This window comes from Martes martes, assembly GCF_963455335.1.
Source record: "Martes martes genome assembly, chromosome: 10".
NCBI classification, from domain to species: Eukaryota; Metazoa; Chordata; class Mammalia; order Carnivora; family Mustelidae; genus Martes; species Martes martes.
In genome coordinates, this window is record NC_137898.1 from 48,933,917 (window position 1) to 48,959,176 (window position 25,260).

A 25,260-nucleotide genomic window follows, 5' to 3' on the forward strand; every position below is an offset into this window, starting at 1 on the left:
GTAGGGGCATGGTATTCTGCTTTTCAGATCAGTCTCAAACAAACAAAGTAACTCCCAAGATACTGAGGAATGTGATATATTAAATGAAGACAGAAAAAGCTGAAGTCCCTGGGACCGGTAAAAATGGAGAGGATGAAGAAAAATAAAGAGTGTTGACAGTGATACTTATGAAACCACCTCTTCAAGGAGACTCTGAAAAATATACTATTTCTGAGACTTTATGGGAATATACTTTTTTGGGACCAGGATCTCCTCTGTAAGTAGAAGGAGTAGGGAACAGGAGGAGAGAAAGGAGGATGATTCAGCACTTAAAGAGAAAAGTCTCACTAAAAACTACAAGCTTAAAAAACCCCTATTTTAAAAAATTTTGTGTATATAGCTCTTTGAAAGTAATCTAGAACTTAATCACAAGCTTGTTGCTTAACCTATCAAAATTATTCTGTATCTCAAGAATATATAAAAATTTAAAATTAAATTCATTTTTATTAACAAAAAACCTTCTCATGAAAATTTTAAGAACGGTACAACTCAAAATGCCATAAAATTCTTTACCTCCAGGTTTATAAGACTGGAAAACTTGATCAGGCTTTCTCGTCTCCAACAGCAAATCAAACATGTATGTTGACTTGACTCCTCCTAGCAGAAGTCCCATAGGTGTATCTTCTTCTCCTTCATACGATCGTTCAAGATAATCATGAAACTCATCATATTTAACAAGGCGACAGCAATCCATGGGTATGACCTCTTCTAAATCCATCATCTAAAAGAAAATGACACCCAAGAAAAGAGAAAAAAATATGCATGGTATTTTAGTCTGATGTGTAATTGCACTACCAATACATCCAAACAAACAATAAAATCCTATATTTATGATTTGCATCAGAGCTCAGACATCAAAGTTAAAGGCACAATGTCAATGCTATTTTAAAATAACCATTATGTCATTATCCCCCAAATCATACAACTTATGCACCAACAAATTTCAAAGATATTTCTGGTTTTAAAGAAAGTTAACATTCTAAACTTTAGATGGACTCAAAACCAATGTAATATAAGCTGTTGCTCTTTAATCGTTAAGTTGGAACCTCAGGGAGAACGACCAATGAGAATATGTGGCTTCTGTTTATGAATCCAATCTGGAGAAGAACTGGTGTCTGACATGTTTGGGTCTGACCCTCTTGCTAAGGGCAGGGGGAGATCATGCCTTGCAGAGTCACCACAGAGGCTACAGCTCCTTATAATTACATCAATAAATATAAACAGAGAAAACAAAACAAATTCTGAAGAGGACACAGAAGCCCTACCTGCTTTTGAATAACCTTCTAGCTGCCCCGTGCAGGTAGCTCCCTTTCCAGATGAGCCTCCCCAGGACCTACAGCTCAGGGCACAGGAATTTCTGTCACAAATTTCTCTCTAGCTCATGTCACTGGTAGTGTACTCTGGACACAACATCTCTTCAGTGAAAAAAGAACTGCCTGGAGACACACAGGATTACTTCAAAGTATTTCATACTTATTTAAGGTTTGTAATTATGACTTTCAAGAAAAACAGTAAACCTTGGTGTGTGTCCCCACTGACCTCTATTCACTCTCCAACTCTCCCCAAAGTTAGAACTCTCCTTCTGGTACATAAGACTGATTTATTTCTCTCTTCTGTTTGTTTGATTCTTTTTTTTTTTTTTAAAGATTTTATTTATTTATTTGACAGAGAGAGATCACAAGTAGGCAGAGAGGCAGGCAGAGAGAGAGAGTGGAGGAAACAGGCTCTCGGCTGAGCAGAGAGCCCAATGTGGGACTCGATCCCAGGACCCTGAGATCATGACCTGAGCCGAAGGAAGAGGCACCACTTAACCCACTGAGTCACCCAGGTGCCCCTGTTTGTTTGATTCTTTATACTTATGAACTTTTACTTCCTATTTTTTTTAAAGATTATATTTATTTATTTGACAGAGAAGTCACAAGTAGGCAAAGAGGCAGACAGAAGGCAGGAGGAAGTAGGCTCCCTGCTGAGCAGAGAGCCGGATATGGGGCTTAATCTTAGGACCCTGAGATCATGACCCGAGCTAAAGGCAGAGGCTTAACCCACTGAGCCCCCCAGGCACCCCTTACTTCCTATTTTAAGACAACATTTTTTATCCTTCCTGCATTAAAAACTGCTGGAATATAAACTACCGTTGGTGGTATCACTGATCGTAAAACTGTTTAGGTAAGATGTTTTCTCCATTTTAGTCTGATTTGGTTTCCCTACTGTTTGCAAAGATGATGCTTGGAGTCCACCACTGTCTTTAAAGGATTTTTACTTTTAATGAGGTAAATCCAGAACCATCCATCCATTTTACTGTTTGGTCATTCATTTACTTACCCACATACCCATCCAAATTTTGATTCTCCTGCATACCAGGTAAAAGTACTGGAAATGTGATTGTGAGCCATACCCTTGTAAGTGTTTACAGTTTAAATGAGGACCAGTGGCATTAATTATAATAGTCACACGATCAAATGTGGATCACACTCTGAGAAATGTCTGTTATCCTGTGTACTATTTTTAGTTCTCTCATTGGTTCTATATATAAATTATAAATGGACACAATTTTTTCTCTAATGACTTCCAGTTCAGTGTTAATATTTATATGGAAAGGGCAAAAATATTTTTAATTTGTCAAGTATAACAGATGACATTTAGAACAATCTGATTAAAGAATGCTTCCCTTTCAATTCGACTTTCAAAACCCACTAACAACTTCCCATTATTCTTAGAATTGCAAACTTCTACTCATACAAGTCACACAAAGTCTCTAATTTGATTTTATGCTATTCTCATTCAAGACAATCTGAACACAGTATCCCTTTTTTTCAGTTTTCTGATCATGCCAGCCACATCCTCATCTCAGTTTTTATATATGTTGTCATCTCTACTAAAATATTCTCCCCTAACTTCCGGCAAAGCCGTCTCCTTTTCGTGGTTAACGTCTTAGGAGAAATAATCTCAATATATTACTGATTTACTTTATAACATCTAAACAGTAACATATTTGCAAATTGTGGAAGGTTCTCAATACATATCTTCTAAATGAATGAAAAGAACAAATATTTTTGTTTCTAATTCTAATTCTTGTTCTACAAAACTGAACTGGCTTTCAGAATGAGCAGTTTCTCAAACTCCACTGAGTATGTTCCACAGGAGAGGTGTAAACTACACCTCTGAGAGAGACAGATGCCATCAATGGGCTATCAACATGACTGCAAGTGCTTGTATTACTACTGATTCTAATAACAATTTTGAAAAAGATGTTAATATTGTTATCTGAGATGTTGATACTGTCCAACAGTGCAATTAAACATACCTTATAAGCCATTTCTACTGCTTCCTTTAATGTCTTATCCTTATGAACCTCCAATTTATTCTCCATCATTACTTGTTTCACAGGATGCAAACAGAATAATTTGATCTAGAAAATGTAAAATATCATCACCTCAGCAGGTCATGAATCAAAACGTAATTCTTTTGCACACAGCATTTTTTTCCCTAATAGTCAAAATATTGCAATTTTTAAAAGATTTTATTTCTTTTAGAGAGAGGGTGACAGAGTGACAGAGTATGTGAGAGAGCAAGAGCGAGCGAGCAGGGAAGGGGCAGAGGGAAAGAGAGAATCTCTAGCAGACTCCCAGCTGAGTGCAGAGCCCAACACAGAGCTTGATCGCACAACCCTGAGATCACAACCAGAGCCGAAATTAAGAGTAAGCTGTTCAATCAAGAGAGCCACCCAGGCACCATAAAATATTATAAATTTTTAAAAAAGATTTTATTTATTTGAGAGTGAGCAAGCGAGAAAGAGAGAGAGAGAGAGAAGGAGCAGGGGGAGGGGCAAAGGGAAAGGGAGAAGCAGACTCCCTGCTGAGCAGGGAACCTGATGTGGGGCTCGATCCTGGAACTCTGGGATCATGACCTAAGCCAAAGGCAGACACTTAAATGACTGAGCTACCCAGGTGCCGCAAATACTGTAATTTAAAAAAAAACATAATTGAGATCATTCTCTCCCATGTCTATTTTTCTTAGTAATTGACAGTGACTATCTCTCCCAAAAAAAGAATTCAAAAACATTAATTTTAACAACTGTACATTTCTTGATAAGCATGTATCACAATTTAAATAATCATTCTTCTACTGATATACACTGTTGTTTCAAATTTTTCTCTAATTTGGAAGATATCGTGATAAATGTCCTTGTGGTCAAAATGCATGGTTATCTCATTAGGTATTTCCTTAAGAGAATTATATAAAAATACATAAATTTGCTTAAGCTCTTGATAAATTCTACTCAGTTTCTATGCAGTAAGGTATTTACCAGTTTATTATTCTATAACAGAATGTGACAATGTTCATATCATTGTAACCTTACCAGCACTTAGTATTATCACTATATGTTAGTGGTTTTTTTTGTTTTGTTTTTAAAGATTGTATTTATTTATTTGACAGAGAGAGAGAGAGATCACAAGTAGGCAGGGAGAGAGAGGAGGAAGGAGGCTCCCTGCTGAGCAGAGAGCCCAATGCAGGGCTTTGATCCCAGGACCCTGAGATTATGACCTAAGCCGAAGGCAGAGGCTTAACCCAAGGAGCCACCCAGGTACCCCCCTATGTTAGTGTTTTTTAATGCATAAAATAAAACCATACCTCACCTCAGTAATATAGTTGGTTACATTGCTTAATGATCACGATAGCATAACTGTCTATAGAATCAATCCAATGAGTATGCTATGAGAATTGCAGTCAAGCAAACTTCAATAGCACTTTTTAATTAAAAGTAAAATTATGAAATCTAACCTTGCATGTGTTGCGCTCAATTTCTCGTTGCCTTTTTTCTTGTTCTTCTAATTCTCTTTCTCTCTGCACCAAGTTTTTAATATGTTCTGGATATTCATCTACTTCTAGAAATTCTATTGTAATAAAAACAGGGCAAGACAGAGTCATTGGAAATTGATCTTCCTTTACTTAATTTTATTCCATTATGTGCCCATAGTATATACTTCCACAACAGTTCTCATCAAAATATATCTCAGTTACACCAGTATCTCAACTTGGAACATCAGCTTCTTCCAGACAAGGGTGAAGAGGTAGTTGATAATGGCATATGATTAGGTCTCATATTTTAAAAAGTCATATAATTAATCCATATTATCTCTTGGTTCTACAAAAACTCTAACACGTAGATTAAGACTTCTAGAATGAAAAGCCTCTCTGAAACTTGGAAATAAAATCATTTCTGATTTCAAACTGTGCTATCACCAACAAACCATGTGACCGAGGGCAAGTTTACTTGTCCAGACCTCAATTTCTTCAGCTTATTAGCAGCACCTAACCCACAGAGTAACTACCTGGGATATAATAAAATGTAATAAATGCTGTTGCTACTGCTACTACTACAATGGTATTTATTTATTATTACTCACTAATATACTCATCTTTTCTTTGTTCTCAAAGCAATCTTTAGCTACCGTCTATTTACAGAATTTTATATGCAACTCAAAATATTAAAAGTGACAATATGAGATTCTAACACTATTTAGTAAACCGATGATTACTAGGCATTAAATAAGGAGAAATATATATATAAAATCACATCCCTGTGGAAAGTCAAAATCCACTATTTCTAGAAGTGAGCTCTAACTGCAAAAATATTCCATATTATACACAGAGTGCCCTCTGGTGCTTCATCACAAAACTACAGTTTAGGGGAGCAGATTAAGAAAAACTGAGTTATTGTCCTAATAGAAACATCTCGAATGCTGGGTGCCACAGATACACAAACTACAAACCTGACTCTGCCTACACCTTGGACAAGTTAATCTTTGGGGTATTGCTTCTTTATCTGTAAAGTCAGAATGACTACTCTGAAATCTCTATTCTGGAATGATTTTGTTACAATTTTCTTTCACCTCCATTAATTCTATAGTAAATTACTGAGCAGCCACTATATGACAGACCCTGAACTCTGGGTTATCATTAGTGAAAAGATAAATTAAGTCTTAAGCCTTGTACCAACTGAATTCACAATCTAATGAGGGTTTACAAAAATGTAAACAAAAACATTATGCTAAGATAGATTTTACAGTATGGTAGTTGCTAAACAAAGGAAATATGTTGAAATTAAGAGCAATGATTGTAAAAATTACGAAAAGAATGTGAGCAACATATAACCTGTGTATATATCTAAAGATACATTCACACACCCCTACTTATTTACAATACTGCTTCAGTTGGAGTCAGTGTTAAGAAAAAAGGGGAAATGCAATTTTTAAAATTAATAGTAAAAAAGAGAAAAAAAAGAGACAAACCCTCATGCTTTGTATATAGGATTATTTCAGGGGTTCTCAATATAATTGACATATAATAAAGGATGCAAACTAGAATCATAAAACTTTATTTGCTTCTTAAGCAAATAAGCAAAGATAATTAATTCTAGTTCTTGGAAACATTTCTAGAGTGGTAAGTCAGAAGTTTACTTCATTTGGGGTCCCTTTTCAAAGCATTTACATACTAAAATACTCCAAAAACTTGTAATTAAAAAAAAAGCAGTAACAGCTAAATTTGAGTTTTTACTATGTACTAGACATGATGCTAAATGCTAACTCATTTAACTTTTCATTACAATCCTATAAAATACTGTAACTATCCCTGTTTCACAGATGTGGAAAGTAAGATTTAGAAAAGTTAAATAACTTGCTCTAGGCCATCTAGATGGGAAGTTAGGATCATTACACACGTCTGGGGGTTATCACTAAATACAATCTCACTGCAAATAAATATCCAACTTTTCTATATAGAGTAAGTTTTGTGTCTTAGTGTATTAAAAAAACATTTCAACTTTTTTCCAAGTGTTTTTACCACGTGGTATTATCTTATAACAGTCTTTATAATTAATTTTTCTAGGCATAAAAAAACTTAACCGTCCTATCATTTAAAAGTAGTTATCGGGGGGGAGGGGGGTCGGTAGAGGGGGGTGGGGTTATGGACATTGGGGAGGGTATGTGCTATGGTGAGTGCTGTGAAGTGTGTAAACCTGGCGATTCACAGACCTGTACCCCTGGGGATAAAAATACATTATATGTTTATTAAAAAAAATTAAAATAAATATATATAATTAAAAAAAAAGTAGTTATCTGGGTTTGCAAAACTTGCAAAAGAAATTAGTACATATTAAAATCAAATAACTACATATTAACATACTTGCATTTCGTGCTGGATCCTTCAGTCTATATATCAGCATATATGCATTTGTAGAGCTAGTAGAAATATAAAAAAAAATTAATGTCAACAAAAGGAGACTGTAAAGGTTCCACTTCCTAGCACCAAATATATATATATTTTTTAAAAGTAGTTTTTTGTTGTTTCAAACAACTAGAAAACCATGTAACTGTTCTTAAATTCAAACTTAAAATATTCCAGAAAACAAAAGGAGGATCTACTTTGCTATTCCCAATGGAATTCTGAGAAGATTCCACATTTCCTCTTGGTAACACAGTTAAGTCTTCAAAAAACCTGTATCCTAGAACAATTACTACAGTTAAGTCAGGAGTCAGCACATTTCTTCTGGGCCATATTGTCTGTGTTGCAGTTACTTAAGGGTTGTTGAGGGAAAAGATAAACATAAGATACTTAAGTTTAATGGTGTTCCAATAAAACTTTATTTCCAAAAACTGGAGGCGGGCAGGGTTTGGTCCATGGGTTATAGTTTGCTGACCCCTGGGTTAAATCTCTTTAATGGTAAAAAATGTTGAGAAGCTGTAATTAATTTATAAACAGTACAAATTAGGAAGTTATTTACCTTGCAAAAGCACTTGAGTAATATCCTCTGCTTCCTGAAGATCCACCATGTGTTTTCTTAATGTCCTCTTGGGTTATCTAAAAAGTTGTTATGTTATTTACCTTTTTGTAAAATCTATAACACCATTATCTCTATGTCAACAAGTAAGCCTGTTTTTAACCTCAGAGTTAAATGGGCCATACAATTACCAATTCACACAATTTAATCAGAATCAGTGGCTACTACCAGCCAGTCAATTCTAGTGCTCCTTACCAGGTAGCTCGCATGATGGCTCAGGGAAAAAAAAAAAACAAAAAGAAACTGACATTCTGTCTCTCGAAACACTTGGCAAGCCTCAAACAAAACAAAACAAAAGAGGTAACAATGAAAACAAAGTAGGAAATTTACTGAAAGGAAAAGGAAAAACAAACTAAGTCTCCCATTTTTAATAAACACTGCTGTTGATCTGAAACACCCATACTCCTGTCTCTGAGAATAATCTTAAGCAACCTGTCCTTACCCTGCTGACGTGCTGGTCATTGAAGCTGTACCACTGTTCATCGCTGAATGACTTTATACAAGCATAGTAATGGCCACCAGCAGCACTCCCTGAATGAACCATAACGGAGAAGAGCTCATAGATCAAGGAATTCTAAGGGGGGGAAAAAAAAGTAACTCAGAGAAGGGGAAAAATATAAAACCCTTATTTGTATATTTCCTATTCTCTGTTAATACACAATAAAATAACATGTTAGTTGTCCTAGATATCTATTGTAGGTACCTAAGGTATCCTCTAAGATAATTAAAATGGAAAGTCAGTACATCCATAGTTTTATATTATCACAGTTTCATTCAGTGCATTCCTTCACATTTTAATTATATTATAACCTCTGGAACTATGCATATCTGAAAAAGTGTTATTTATGTAAAAAGAAAATAATAGTTTGAAATTTTATCTATTTATTTATTTTAAAGATTTTATTTATTTTTTTGACAGAGAGAGAGAGAGATCTCAAGTAGGCAGAGAGGCAGGCAGAGAGAGAGGGGGAAGCAGGCTCCCCACTGCTCAGTGGGGAGAGCCCGATGCGGGGCTCAATCCCAGGACCTTGAGATCATGACCTGAGCCAAAGGCAGAGGTTTAACCCACTGAGCCACCCAGGTGCCCCAACAGTTTGAAATTTTAGAAGCAGGTACTAAATAGAAGACTGTTCTGATATGTACAGGCAAGATCAAGGACTCCCAAATAACACAGTTGTTTTTATTCAAGCAAAATAATTCTATTTCCTTTGCAAAAGAGCTGAGTGATATAATGATTTAGAACATCTTCTAATGTATTTATGTATTATCTGTGATACAGTGATCTCCTGATCTGATATCTCTCAAGATAGGTTAAACATTAGAAAATCAATCTATGTAATACAGGCTAAAGAAGAAAAATTACATGATCCTATCAACTGACTCCAAAAAAGCATGTCACAAAATCCAATACCCATTCATAATAAAAATTCTCAACAAACTAGGAAGAGGGAGACCTCCTCAACTTGATAAAGAACACCTACCAAAAAACCCCTAGAACTAACAACATAATTAATGGTAAGAAATAGAACACCTTCCCCCTGAGATTAGGAACAAGGCAAGAATGTCCTTTCTTACCACTCTTATTCAACCCTGTGTAAGAAGTCCTATGTAGTGTAGTAAGACCAAAAAAATAAAACAAAATAAAATTAAAAAAATTTAAAAATCGTTCATGTAGGTCAACAGGCAGGGAACGGTCTGCCAACCCATTCAAAAGCGTTGAATACAACGCTTTTTAGATTAAGTTATAATGTATCCACTACATTATTCATTACATAGCAATTCATGATCATCTATCTGCCCTGAAACAGATCATTTTAAAAGGTAAAGACAATGATAGTGGTTAGAATAATGGTCTTGGTCTAAAAATAGATTAATGCAAGAGAAACTCCATTCTTAAATACTGTCTTAAAAAAAACTATTTAATATGACTCTGCAAGACTTGAATTACTGATCAGTTTTCAGGCTAGTGATTCATAATTCACACATGCTGAAGACATCTGACCTGTAATGCTTCCCTCAACAAGGCAGATTATATGAATGTGAAAGAAATAGTTTGATAAAATCTTAAAAATCACTGACACGGTGACATAAAAGGTTTTTACAATAAAAATTATCAAGTTCGGTAGTTGTCAAATTACAAATCATGGAACTATACCATTTTTTTAAATGCCTTAAGGGCTGCCATGGGGGAGGGGAGAGAGGCTGAGGGCTCTGGCTTTCCCCTGTCTCTAAAAGATCAGTTCTATAACTATTTCATCATAAGGAGTTCACAGCCAAAATTTTTTAAATCAACAGATCTAGCCGAATACTTTCATTTTGCTATAGGAGAAAACTATGATAGAAGATTGAGAGGCCTGGTGTGACTTTAAAGGCAGAAGTGGTTTCTGGACTACTAGGCACCCTTTCCACACCACCACCGAGCTTGGTTATGTAGCTACAGTTCAGTCTCCCAGAAATTCATGCTCCTGCCTATAAGGACCTTTTCCTAAAGTTTAATTATGATCACATATATGCATAAACACAGTTTTAAAAAAAGTCTTTACTTTTTCAAAAATTACTTCTCCTAAAGAGAATTTATTGGTCACAACAGCTATAGAATTAAACAGCAGCTTGGAGATTATTTTATTCTTTCAGCTAAAACCCACAAACTATAAAAGGTACCTTCTCAAGTCCAGGTTTTGAAATCTTTTCAGTTCCACTATTACTTTCAAGGCAGATCCCTTCATCAACACCATCATCATTTGAGAAATCATTGCTCATCTGATCACTGTGACAACTGCCTTCATTTTCTGCCCCACTGTCAGTGCAACTTTCAGTCTGAGGGGATTTCTTAATAAAACATAATTATTTACAATTATAAGCTAAATAAAGGGAAAACATATAGTCAGTAATATTTTTTATCTACATGCTAACTTTTTCATGTAAGTTCAGATATTATTGATAAGTATTTATTTTAAATAAATTTAATCTTCTCTGAGTCCTTAAATAAAATTATACCAAAACAGTGTATTTAAAAGCACCTCTATTAATGTCCTTAAAATTCAACAACAATGAATTAGTGATTCAGAATTTTAATTAAACCCCATTTATGTTTATAGTTACAAAGTAACAATATAAATTACCATTTCTTTCACCAAAATCTATAAAAGCAGAGAACCTAAGTGCCAAAATGAGCTTTTGTTCTCAAATCCCAAAATCATATCATTTCTTTTCTTGAACAAAAAGTTCGATTTATCACTGTGCTATTACAGACAATTAGAAAGAAAAACGACACTGTACCTATCCTCAAGAACTTTATGTTTTAGTGCACAAGAGGTGGAACTGTAACGACAAAAAAATCATCATACTCTTTCATGCTTTTAAGATTTTTAAATCCCTCTCATGCCAATTTTATTTGAAGGAATCTACTTCCTAGAAATCCCCAAACAACTCCTTGCCCCCTTTTCCTTTAATATTTAATATACATACCTAAAAATGTTTTTATTTAAAAAGCTTGAGAACTCTTCTCTGTTGGCTCTTATAAATTGTACAGAATTCCCTAAATTAACCAAGCAATATATAATAATAAGCGCCAACATCTGCCAAGAACTTTGTTGTGGCAACTGCATCTAACATACAGTCTTAGTCCCTCAACAAAGTTTGGTTCAAAGTGAAAACCAACTCTAGAACTCTACACTAACAAAGAGCTCATTCCTGACATTCCTTTAGGCTGGAACATCTCTTCTCCCCACAAATGGATCCAGAACTTCCTAAAAGCTCCTGTCAAATTATATCTAGGTTTTCTTTATTTGTAAAAGATCCCCTTTTACAAGAAATGTATTAGGTTTATACAGAAAACCAATTCAATACTGACTGATCTCTGTTGGTGTAGGAGTCCTGTAAAGACTATGTCTACTTTGTGTTCCTTATTGTTGTTGCTTTCTTCAAGATTTTATTTATTTATTTGAAAGAGAGAGAGCAAGTGAGCGAGAGAGATCATGAGCTGGGGGAGAGGCAGATGGAGAGGGAGAAGCAGACTCCCCACTGAGCAGGGGCCCCAATGTGGTACTCAATCCTAGGACCCTGGGATTACGACCCAAGCCGAAGGCAGACGCTTAACAGACTGAGCCACCCAGGCACCCCCAGAGATGTTATTTTAAATTAAACCTTTCAAATGTAACTTGGTCATAGGTACTACTCCATGAACACCTACTTTATCCAAAATGCTTTTTATAAAAGCCATAAAAAGGAATTACTGCCCTTACTTTACAGAGAAAACAAGGCTCAGAAAAGCTGCTCTTCTATACTACATTACCTCGTAATACTCAGGAGCACTAACTAAAACCTGACTCAGGTTTAAACTCATTTTTGAGCTTTTGAGAAAAGACATTTTTATAACTACAGTGATCAGTTCCAATCAGAAAAAAATGATTCATGAGAGTTTTGAAAAAAATAAAGATTTATCACTCTAAAAACCACGTCCAGTGATTGTAAATAACCCCTATAACGAAATCAGAAGTTCCAAAAAGAATAGAGTGGGGCATTAAGAATTTCCTACTGAATAAGGTTAGGAGAACCAGAGAATTTGGAGGGGGTCACTTTGTGGAAAACAATGATAAGCATCACTGGTGTCCTTCAAAGTCCCATTCTCAAACTATTTCAATAAAGTTTTAACTATTTCAATAAAGTTTTAACTAAAAAACTAATTTAAACAGGGAAACAAACAAAATGCCTTTATTTTCTAGCTTATTTTAGAGGGGCTAAATTTCATTTTATTTATTTATTTAATTTGACAGACAGAGATCACAAGTAGGCAGAGAGAGGGGGAACCAGGCTCCCTGCCTAGCAGAGAGCCCGATGTGGAGCTCGATCCCAGGAACCTGGGATCATGACCTGAGCAGAAGGCAGAGGCTTTAACCCACTGAGCCACCCAGGTGCCCCTAGAGGGGCTATATTTTAATTGAGAATAACCCAGAAACCTTAATCCTTGAAAAAGACACTGAGACAGATACAAGAAATTAAGGCCATACTACCTAATTTGCTCATTTTTTTCACTTACATATTTGTTCTGTGTTTATTATGTACCAGAAACACAATGCAGTCCATCTCTAGATTAGTTTGTTTCACTTAGAAAATTATGAAACATGAGATTATTGCTCTAATTAAATAACTCCAGAGTTTAATATTCTTTCTGTCTTTTCAAAGAATATGTTATTCTGATCAAAAAAGAATATCTGAAATATAATTTATGGTGGACAAAAAACTTGTACAAATCTAGATCTTTTTATACAACTTGGCATTACAAAATATGGGAAGAAAGGAACACCTTCTATCACAAAGATAGTCTAAAAGCCACCATTGTTGTTACCCCAGATAGTTCTCTTAAACACATGACCAACCAAAATGAATTAATATCTTTTAACAAAAAAATATGAATAAATATTTTACCTCATCTTCAACATCAATAAATGTACTCATATCTAGCTCCTCAGGAAATGTCATCCGATCATTCAATTTAATCCTGTGCATTGTTGTATAATCAAAATCAAACCTTTTCAACTGTAAGGTCAGCAGATAAGGGAAATGCAAAAACCGAAGACCCTAAAAAGAAAGAGACCTATTGAATATGGAATATAATCTCAGATAACTTAGTATTAATTTCTACATGGCATCTACCTTTCGTGCATCACATTTCTTCTTACAACGTTCACAAAAATATTGATTTGGGCCATCCAGGATCTCTGGCTGAATAAATGCATGCAATGCTTCTTCCTAGTAAGAAAAAAAAATTGTTTTATAATTATTTAAAAATATAATGTTAATTACTAAGTCCTAAATATAAAAACTTTGCAATTACCAAAATAGTCAGAAGTAGAATGGCTAGAAAATGAGGAACTCAAAATGCAAAAAGAAAAAAAAAATTATCAACAGCCATATGTCATTATAAAAACTGAGCAACAAAATAACTGCCTTAATTCTGCATGAAATCTGTCTTTTCTAGAATTGCACATCAGTTAGTCATTTCTACCTAATTTTTACACTGACTTTACATTGTTGAATTGGGCTAAATAATCAAATAAAGATCCTGTCTTTAGATTAAAAATGCGGTACTTCTTAGAAAAGTACATGCATCACTTCAATCTTCTTGTAAAATGAGACATTCATAAACTGCGCATTATGTAACAGAACTCTGAAGAATTTACACTATCCATACACTAAAGAATCTAATAACCATCATTTACCACTACATTTAGCGTCAGTCCTTAATTCGCCACTGCACTAAAGATTGGAAAGCACTGGGCAACTTTCTCCCTGCATGTCAGATACTGCTCCAGCTGAAAATGCATGAGAGCTCCTCGAGTGTTCACCTAGTGGAACCATGTGGTTCTCTTTTCTCCATACAGCCTTAAGACAGAAGCAAGAAACTTAGTATGAATATTGTTGAAGAATCAGTGGGCATAAAATTTTTAATTTTTAATCACCAATTTTTCACAGTAAAAAATAAATTGTAGTTAATACGATATGTAAGATTGGACTGCATAATCTCGTTTGATTTGTTGTGATCTCTTCACACATGGTCTAATCAGAACTACTGACAATATTTACTATATACAAAGAAAAATTTGTATCATTAAGACAAAATATCTTCAAATATTTTTCTTTTGATTCAGAACATGTTGCTCAAAAGATAAATAAAGGAGCTTGATCTGGCAAAATGTAAAATAGCTGACAACAAACTACTATTCACATATTGTTTGGTATAGCTCATTTTGGGATAAGAACAAAAAAATATGAAAAGATATTCAAAATACCTCTAACCTCAGCCATCTCCTATTTTGTTCTCAGAAACCCAAGGAAGCAAGGGGGCTGAGGGTTGGGGTTGGGAAGAACCAAATAGTGTGGTTTTTTCCACATGACCAAGCAATTTACTGGAGGTCACGGAAAGGGGCACATTCAAAATGATTTTTTTTTCCTTAAAGTGTGTTTAAGCAAGAAAAAGGCAAATCCTGTAAAAGCATAACACAGGAAAAGCAGCCATATAGATAGCTTAGCATAGACTGGTATCAAATTAGTCAAGCTTTCCAAATAGAAACTGAACTGTAAAACACTCAATACCTTAACAAAACAAGGGGAGGTATGTAGAGTAAGAAAATTATGTAACTCAAATTCTACTTTCCTAAACTGTGTGTACCAGTTTCTGGCTAGAGTTCATATTTAGCACACTCTTTTTCTATTTTTTTAAGTTAAAATTCAGAGAAAGGTTTAAAGCACAGAAAACACCCATAATTTACTCAGACTCACCAACTTTTAATATTTTGCTACGCTTGCTTTATCATTCTCCCACCCCCACACACATTATGTATTTTTCTGAAGCATTTGAGAATATGTTTACATATCATGCTTTCCCTCCTAATAGTTCTATGTGACTTTTTGAGAGAAAGGATGTTCTTACATAAACAACAGAGTTATGAAACTCGGGAAAACTTAAGATTGATAAAGTACTTCTGCAATATTCCAATTTTGTTAACTGTCCCAATCCTAAAAATGCATTTCTCCCCATCCAGTACAGAACTGAATCCAGGATCACGGATTACATTTGGCTATGTCTTCAGATTCATTTTGTCTGGAACAGTTCCAAAGTCTTTTTTCCTTTCAAGACATAAATAGTTTTTGAAGGAGGCCAGTATTTTATAAAATGTCTGCAATTGGGTTTGTCTGATGTTCTTTATCATTAGGTTCAAGTTCTATGTATTCCTTGCTAGACTACCAGTTAAGTTATGAGGTGTCTTAAGAGGATCACAGTCATAGGCCATGATATCTCCAACCTCCTTATGGGTGAAATGAACTTTAATAACCTGGTCAAAGTGTTACCCAGCTTCTCCACTACCTACTGCTTATCCCCTTGCAGCTAATATGTAATCTATAAGGAGATACTTGGGAGACCATACAAAAATCCTGTCTCTTAAAACTTTCCACCCTAGACTTAGCATCCACAAATGGATTCTTGCTTAAACCAAATTGTAATGTTTTATGAGTCAACTTAAAAATCTTTTAGTAAAAAAAAAAAAAAAAAAAAGTAAAAAAAAAAAATCTTTTAGTAGGCAACTTAAGTCCATTCATATTTAATATGATGGTTTTTGTTTCATCTAAATTTGTTTATTATAATTACTATGTGTATTAAGTAATATTTACTGTGTTCTTCTCTCCAAATAGTGTGTTTTGCTACCTTTTACATTTTCCTTTGGTATTTAGGAATGTTAGTAATTTTGTTCTAGTGTATTTATACTTTTGTTAATGCACTTAATCATTTAACCTGGTTTGCTAGTTTTATGTTATCCTTTGTCTCCTACCCATTCTATGGGGAGCAGTCCATGATCTCATTCTACTTTCCCTTATTCCCCCCCTTTCCCTTTTTTTTGAGTGGTATTCCCTTTACACCATCTCACATATAACATGCTATTCTTCTACCTATGCCCCACCCTTGTTTCATTTATTCCTCGTTTCTATAATTTAATATATTAAGTGCTCATAGCCCTTTTGCTGAAGCTTGCCTGGGCTGGAGATCTCCTCATTGGATGGAGCTTATTCCCTAGTAAACTCAAGAAGGGCTCATGGATACAATATTCAGTAAGTTCTCCAATGTTTAAGAATGGAATCATTCACTGTCATCATAACTGAAGAAAAACTTGGCTAGATGTCAAATCCTTGGCCTGTACTTTCTTTCCTTGAGTTTCTGGAAACTGCTATTTTGTTGCCATGATTTCCATCCTGCTCTTCCTAATTATGATATCAGCCCAATTTACCTTAAAGTTTAACAGTTTACCAAAATATGTCTGAGTTGATTATTCTAGGTCAGTTTTTCCCAGTACATGGTAGGTCCTTCAAAAGTAGACTTAAATTTCTCTTACTCCTGGGAAGTTTTCTTGGCTTGTATATCCTAAGTTCTGTTCTACGTTGTTTTTATTCTTCAGACTCCCAGTTATGTTGGACATCCTTTGCCAGTCCTTCCTTTCATTTTCTCCGAGATCCTTTTTACTTTCTCTCACTTTCATTGGATGGCCCTCTTTAGATTTCCACTCCATTCTATTCTCTTGAGCATTTTATAGTTTATTCTTCACTTCGAACACAGTGTGGTCTTTTTCTTCAACTCTTTTCTGAGTTTTATCAATTTATATTGCATTTCTTGGGTGTTTTTTTTGTTTTTGTTTTTGTTTTTTTAAATCCATCTCTCTCCTTTAATTTTTGGATACCAGGTTTGGTTTGAGACTACTTCACTTAGTCTGGAGTATTGTGTTAGAGCATTCTACTGTGTGGTTATTTTCCTGAGGGCTTTTTTTGGCAGGGTGGATTTTCACCAGCTGAAATGTTTTAATACATATTTTCTGTTTTAATAGTGGTGCCGTGTAAATTTGATTCCCATCCCCCACCCATCCCATCATTCTTTGGACAGCATTCTTTAGTTTGAGAGTACCTCAAACTTGTCTACCTGGTGAAGTGCAGTTTCTTAAATGGGTGATGGGAGTGCAAAGCAAAGCTTAGGGTCATTTTCATTCTGCAGGACACTTAACTGTTCTCTTTCTCCTTGTTTTCTCTTCACCACTGTGAGTCAGATGCATCATGCTTCCCTATTTCTCTCCCAGAGGCAAAATTCTTCTAAGGATGCCACTTCTCACTCTAAAACTCTTTCCCTCTTTCCCTGTAGCTGGTGCTATAATATACCCAAGTCCTGGTCGGCACTCGCTCTTTTGGCATGTACTATTGTACTTGTGACCTTTGTCTTTGTTTGTTTCGTCCTTCAACCTCTTGTTTCATAGTCTCTAAGCAGCAGTAGAAGCTTTGTTGGAACTTGGTGATTATTTTGCTACCTACAGGTAATTTGAGGTTTTTGGTGTTCTGTCTCCTAGTAATGCAGAATATTTGGGCTTTATCTATGTTCCTTTTAGTCTATGGTTTTTGGAGAGAATGTGTAGAGATACACAGATTCAGGAGACCACCGTTATCCTCCAAACTCAGAAAGCAGTTAGAACGTATTAGAGTATTTCCTATAGCTTCCTTATTCACTTTTTAACAAACTGGCTCCAGGTTAATCATAAATAAGATCAGACAGTTATAAAAATTAGCTTCAATTCATCTATCCATTGAAGAAATAAATTACATGAATGATGGGATAATGCGGCTATATACATTTATCTTTGCCTTAATGTGATGTAGATTATGAAAAATTATGCCAAACTGCATTTTACATATTAAAAAATAAGCTATGGATCATAAAAATGGGAAAAATACTACAAATACACTACCATTATTAATATACACAAAATATTTTGCTCTGGTTACCAACAGCTGTCTTCTTAAGTATGCTAAATTACTCATGTATCATGCTTCTAACATGGGTTAGAAGCATTGGGTTGACTGTGTTGTTTTTCATCATTCCAGAGTGAAGATAATAGATTTATTTTCTACAGCTTAATCCTATTATATAAAATGTAATTTGTACTTTTTTTTTTTAGTTTACTTATTAACATAAGATGTATTACTAGCCCCAGGGATACAAGTCTGTGAATGGCGAGGTTTACACACTTCACAGCACTCACCATAGCACATACCTTTCCCAATGTCCATAACCCAACCACGCTCTCCCCGCCGCCCCTGCAGCCCTCAGTTTGTTTTGTGAGATTAAGACTCTCTTATGGTTTGTCTCCCTCCAATCCCATCTTGTTTCATTTATTCCTTTCCTACCCCCCAAACCCTCCACATTGCCTCTCAAATTCCTCATATCAGGGAGATCATATAATTGTCTTTCTTTGACTGTCTTACTTCACTAAGCATAATACCCTCTAATTCCATCCACGTCATCGCAAACAGCAAGATTTCATTTCTTTTGATGGCTGCATAGTATTCCATTGCATATATATACCACTTCTTCTTTATCCATTCATCTGCTGATGGAGATCTAGGTTCTTTCCATAGTTTGGCTATTGTGGATATTGCTGCTATAAACATTCAGGCACATGTGCCCCTTTGGATCACTACATTTGTATCTTTAGGGTAAATACCCAGTAGTGCGATTGCTGGGTCATAGGGTAGCTCTATTTTCAACTTTTTGAGGAACCTCCATGCTGTCTTCCAGAGTGGTTGCACCAGCTTGCATTCCCACTAACAGTGTAGGAGGGTTCCCCTTTCTCCGCATCCTCTCCAGCATCTGTCATTTCCTGACTTGTTAATTTTAGCCATTCTGACTGGTGTGAGGTGGTATCTCATTGTGGTTTTGATTTGTATTTCCCTGATGTCCAGTGATGTGGAGCATTTTCTCATGTGTCTGTTGGCCATCTGGATGTCCTCTTTGCAAAAATGTCTGTTCATGTCCTCTGCCCATTTCTTGATTGGATTATTTGTCCTTTGGGTGTTGAGTTTGGTAAGTTCTTTCTAGATTTTGGATACTAGCCCTTTATCTGATATGTTGTTAATTTGCACATTTTTTAGACTGTAATTTTCAGAGTTCAGAACAGAACAAAGAGAATTCTTACATCATGAGTTATTACAATTGTATAGTTAATGAAGAAAATCTAGAAACAATGCAGTTATAAGGTATATCCAAGGAATGACATTGCCTATGAATTTTCATTTTTTCAATTCTTACCCTATATATGAAATTCTTTTCTCATCATTCAATTTTTTTTTTTTTTTTTTTTTTTTTTTTACTATTGTATTTTGGGGCTTCTTTATATATTCTTCATATCAGTCTGTTGTCAGATACAGGGTTTGCAGATAATATTCTCCCAGTCTGTAGCATCCCTTTCTATCCTCTTTGCCTGGGCTTTCAGAGAGTAAATGTTTTGTTTTGTTTTGTTTTGTTTGAGATGCACCTTATCAATTACTCCTTTGGTGGACTGTACTTTTGGTACCAAATCTAAGAATTCAGGGCTTAATCCTAGATCTGGAAGATTTTTTCCTCTTTTTTTTAAAAAATAAAAGTTTATAACTTTACATTTTACATTTAAATCTATGATCCATTTTGAACATTTTTATACAAGGTGTAAGGTTTAAGTAGAAGTTCATTTCTGTGCATATGGATGTCCAATTATTCCATCATCATTTCTTAAAAAGCCCAGCCTCCCTCCACTGAATCACTTTTGTGCCTTTCCCAAAAATCAATTGGGGCATACTTGTACAAATATATTTCTGGGTTTTCTGTTCTGTCCCATTTATCTCTGTGTCTATCCATCTACCAATGCCACCTAATCTTGGTTCTGTAGCTCTATAATAAGTCTTATCAGGTAGAATGATTTCTCCTACTTTATTCTGCTTTTCCCCAAACTCTCAAGTCTAGCTATTTTTATTCCTTTACCTTCTACATAAATTTTAGAATGCGCTTGTCTATATCATCAAAAAATCTTGCAGATTTTGAGAAGGCTTATTAAACAATAATCTTGGAGAAAACTGACATTTTTACTATGTTCAATCTTCTAATCAATGAGCACAGTGTCTTTCCATTTATTGAAATATTCCTTTCAGAATAAGTAGTTTCTTTTTAAGATTTTATATATTTAATTGACAGATAAGAGATCACAAGTAGGCAGAGAGGCAGGCGGGGGTGAGGGCTGTAGGCTCCCCACTGAGCAGAGAGACGGATGCTGTGGGGCTGATCCCAGGACCCTGAGATCATGACCTGAGCCAAAGGCAGAGGCTTAACCCACTGAGCCACCCAGGCACCCCTGAGAATTAGTAGTTTTTTGTAGATAGGTCCTACATATACTTTGTTGGATTTACACCTAAGGTGTTTTTTCCCATGTTTGTAAATGGCACTGTATTTTGTTTTTTTTTTTTTTTTTTTTTTTTGGCACTGTATTTTGAATTCCCCTTTCCACATGCTATTTACTAGTATCCTGAAGTACAACTGAGTTTTTTATGTTTATCTCATAGCCTACTATATTGCTAAACTCACTTACTAGTTCTACAGGTTTTTGGTAGGTGCTTTGGGGTTTTCTACATTAAAAAATCATGTTACCTAAAAAGTGGGGGGCACTTTTATCTTCCTTTAATTGGAATGACTTTTATTTCCTTATTTCCACTTCTTGCCTTATTGTCTGACTGGACTTCCAGTACTATACTGAATAAGAGTGGTGAGGACACCCTTGCTTAGAAATAACCTTGACATTCTAGAGGGAAAGCATTCGGTCTTTCATCATTAAATATGTTAGCTACAAGGTTTTGTTTTTTTCTTTTTTACCATGTTCTTTACCAAGCTGAGAAAATGACCCTCTATTCCCAGTTCTCTGGTTTTTGGTTTTTTGTTTTACTTTGAGTAGATACTGAATTTTGTCAAGTGTTTTTCCTGAGTCAAATGATGTGATGGTGTGCATTTTCTTGACTCAATATGGTAGATTACTCTAACTTATTTTTAAACATTGACCAGTTTTGAATTCCTGAAATGAACCCTTGGTCATGGTATCTAATTCTTTTTACATATTGCTTAATTCTACCTACTACTATTTTGGTAAGAATTTTCTTATCTATATGATTAAGGATACTGGCTTGCAGTTTTGCTTTGTTTGGTTTTGTTTTGTGTTCACTTTGTCTGGTTTAGTATCGAGATATGACTAACTTCATAAAATAAATTGGGAAGGATTCCCTTTACTTCTATTTTTTGAAAGAGATTGTGCAGAACTGGTGCTCACTATTCTAAAATGTTTGATACCAGGATCCAGTGAAACCATCCCAACTTTGGAGACTTCATTTTTGAGAAATTTTGAATTATGTATACCTTAACAGTTATAGGGTTATTCAAATTACCTAATTCATACTGAATTATAGCTTGTGCTTTCTGAAGTATTGATTCATCTAAGTTATCAAATTTATGTGCACAGAGTTGTTGTATTCCCTTATTATCCTCCTGACACGTGCATGATCTGTAGTACTCATTTTAATCCTAATACTGTAAATTTTTGTCTTTTTCTTCCGGTCAGTCTTACTACATACAGGTATGTCCATTGTATTGATCTTTCAATAAAATTAACTCCGTGTTTCATGATTTTCTCTTGTTTTTCTATTTTCAGCTTCACTGATTCTGCTTTCATTATTATGCCCTTCCTTCCGCTTGCTTTAGGTCACTTTTTTTCTTCCTTTTCCAGGTTGGCTGGAAGCTTACTTATTCAAAACTTCTTTTTTACCAACATAAGCATCTTACTAAAGATAGAGCATTTAATGCTGTTAAGTTTCCCTCTCGGTACTATGTCTCAAAATTTTAGCTGTGTTTTAGCTGTGTCTCAAAATTTTTGATCTATTTGCATTTTCGTTAATTTCAAAGTATTTTGTTGTTGTTGTTGTTGTTATTTTTATTAATTTTCCTTGAGGTCTCCTCTTAAATTTTTGGGTTATTTACGTGCACTGTGTATTTTGCAAGTGTTTGGTGGTTTTCCAGTTATGTTACTGTTACTGATTTCCAACTTGATTCTATCATTGTTGAAAAACACACACTATGATTTTAATTCATTTAAATTTGTTGAGATTTATTTCATGGTCCAAGGTATGGTCTTTCTTGATATACAGTCTATTAAAGAGTGTGTACTCTGCTGTTGGTGAGTGGAACATTTTATAAACATCTATTAGATCCTGTTGTTGATGGCATTGTTGAGTTATTTGCTAATTTTCTGTCTAGAGGTTCTACCTATTAATTATTTACAGAGGGACATTAAAGTCTACAATTATAATTATAGATCTGTCAATTTCTCTTTTCATTTTGGGCAATTTTCCCTCATATATTTTTAGCTGTTATTTGGTAAATACACATTTAGGATTGTAGTCTCCTTGATGAACTAACCTTTTTATTATACTGCCACTATTTCTGGCAATTTTCTTTTCTCTAATGTCTACTTTATCTGATATTAACATAGCCTTTCGCCTCGATTAATGTTTACATGATATAACGTTTTTCTACCCTTTTACATTTCAGCCTGTCTATGCCAGTATATTTGAAGGGAGTTTTTGTAGTGAGCATAGACAATTGGGTCATGTTTTTAAATCTGATATGCAAATCTCTACCTCTTATTTGGTACAATTAGACCATTTACATGTAAGTAAGACTGCTATTTTAGTTTTTTGTTTTCTTTCTCCTGCTTTCCTATGGATTACTTGAACATATTTTTAAAATTCTATTTTGATTTATCTAGTTTTTTGGAGTGTTTCATTGGTTGCTCTAGGTTTATTATACACACATAACTTATCACTCTACTGGTGTCATCCTTTCACCAGTTCAAGTGAAGTACAGAAACATTACATACCTTTATGTCCTTGTAACATCTCCCATTTATAATGTAATTGTCTTAAATATTTCTTCTACATATACTTAGAATGACATCAAACAATTTTATAGTTTTGGATGAACCATCAAATATAATTTTGGAAACTTAGGAGAATGAAAGCCTATTGTATTTACCCAGATTTTTTGCTTACCATGTTCTTTCTTCATTCCTAACATTCCTAGATGCCTTCCTTTTATTATTTCCTTTCTGTTCAGAGAATTTTCTTTAGCATTTTTTAAGGTGGGTCTACTGGTGGCAAATTCCTTCAGTGTTCCCTCACCCAGGGTGGGTCTTGATTTCCCCTTTATTCCTGAAGAATATTTTCACTGGGTATAAGACTTTAGTTGACAATGCTTTTCTTTCAACACTTGAAATATGTGCAACTTTCTTCTCGTCTCCATAGTTTTTGATGACAAATTTGCTTATAAGAAATCAGAGTAACTCTACCCTCTAAGAAAATGTATCTTTCTCATTTGCTGCTTTTAAGATATTTCTTTGTCTTCAGTTTTCAGAAGTTTGACTATAATCGGAGTGATGTAGAGTGATTCTGGCTTATCCTATATGGGGTGTACTCAACTTCTTGGATCTATAGCTTTATGCCTTTTGCCAGATTTGGGAAATTTTTCCAGCTCTGCCTTCTTTTTCCTCTGCTTCCAGGACTCCCAATGACACAAATCTTAGATCTTTTATTATAGTCCCAAAGGTCCTGAGAACTTCTGAAAAACTTTCTCCAGTCTGTTTTCTCTCTGCTGCTTACAATGGGCAATTTCTATTATTCTATCTTCAAGTTCAGGGATTCTTTCTGCTGTCTCCTCCATTCCACTGTTGAGTCTATCCATCAAGTTTTTCACTTTGGTATTGCATTTTGCAGTTCTAATTTCCCATTTTACTTTCCTTTTTATTTCTTCCCTGAGTTTTCTATTTTCTCATTTGTTTGAAATGGGTTTGGGATCTCCCACTGAAGTATTTCTCTGATGACTGCTTTAAAATATTTGTCATAAATTCCAGCATCTGTCATTTTGGTGTTCATATCTACTGAATGTCTCTTCTTTCATTCAAAATGAGATTTTCCTGGTTCTCAGTACATAGAGTGTTTTTGTTTTTGTTTTCTATTGAAACCTGGACATTTTGGGTATTTTGAGATTCTAGAACCCTATTTGAATCTTCTGGTTTACTGGCTTTCTTTGACAAAATTTCCTGCTTCATTACTACCAGTGGGAGGAGAAGTGCAGGTTTTCCTTCTTGGCCTCTGCTAACACCTGAGATGAGGGTCTCTTCTCTTCAGACAACAGTTGACATTCTGGCTTTTCAATAGGTCTCTGCTGATATCATCTTGGCTTTGAGGGGCAGGAATGTCTCATTAGAGCTCCCCTGATAGCCTCCACCGACATCATAAGTAGGAGGGGGGTTGTCTCCTTACTGTTCAAAGATGGCAAAAATCCTGATTCTTCACTAGGTCTCTTTTGACATTAATGGGGACAGAAAGAAGAATTTCCTTACTATGAGATGGGAGTGAAGGTGAGACTCCCCATGTGTCTCTAATGACAGTGAACCAGGAGAACAGGAAAGCAGTAGTGGGAAAGTTTGTTACTGCCTAGCAGGGATGAACCTCTTGGCTAGCTACTCAGCCTTCTCTGAAACCACCCAGGCAGGGGGCTGGAAAGCCCAGTTACAACTTCATGAATAGAAGTCTAGGCTCACCACTCAGTCTTGGCTGGCATGGGTTGAGATGGGGCCATGTCTCTCTGTGGTCTTTGGCTAGAATGGAATGGGTACCATCTGAAAGTTTTCTGTCTCGCTAGGCTATCCCTTTCCTGGTCTTTTGGCTGGAGACAGCAGGTTTTTCAGTCTATGCCTGTTGCTATTTCCAAGATGCCAGCTTCTTCAGCTCTAAGTTTGGGCTATATTAGGCAAAAAGAAAACCCAGGGAACTCACCCCATGTCATTCCTTGAGTCCTGAGATCCCTAGTCTTTATGCCTTTTCTCCACCTTTCAGAGTCTTCTTATGTTTTATTTTATATATAATGTTCAACTTTCAGTTGTTTTAGCAGGAGGAATAGGGCAATGTACATCTACTCCATCTTCCTGAAAGCAGAAGTC

The 25,260-nt window shown here is 35.2% G+C and overlaps 1 protein-coding gene across 1 annotated transcript in view; it reads right to left on the bottom strand.

Annotated features, from left to right (window-relative positions):
- Window positions 1-25,260, bottom strand: part of USP47 (ubiquitin specific peptidase 47) — a 107,999-nt gene that overhangs the window by 19,698 nt on the left and 63,041 nt on the right. The window contains exons 8-16 of the mRNA XM_080816290.1: window positions 13,535-13,630; window positions 13,307-13,459; window positions 10,541-10,708; window positions 8,322-8,453; window positions 7,823-7,899; window positions 7,225-7,280; window positions 4,822-4,934; window positions 3,344-3,448; window positions 553-760 (exon numbers count right to left, since the gene is read on the bottom strand). Of these exons, the coding sequence (XP_080672416.1) occupies window positions 553-760; window positions 3,344-3,448; window positions 4,822-4,934; window positions 7,225-7,280; window positions 7,823-7,899; window positions 8,322-8,453; window positions 10,541-10,708; window positions 13,307-13,459; window positions 13,535-13,630 (1,108 nt within the window). The remainder of the gene's footprint in view (window positions 1-552; window positions 761-3,343; window positions 3,449-4,821; window positions 4,935-7,224; window positions 7,281-7,822; window positions 7,900-8,321; window positions 8,454-10,540; window positions 10,709-13,306; window positions 13,460-13,534; window positions 13,631-25,260) is intronic.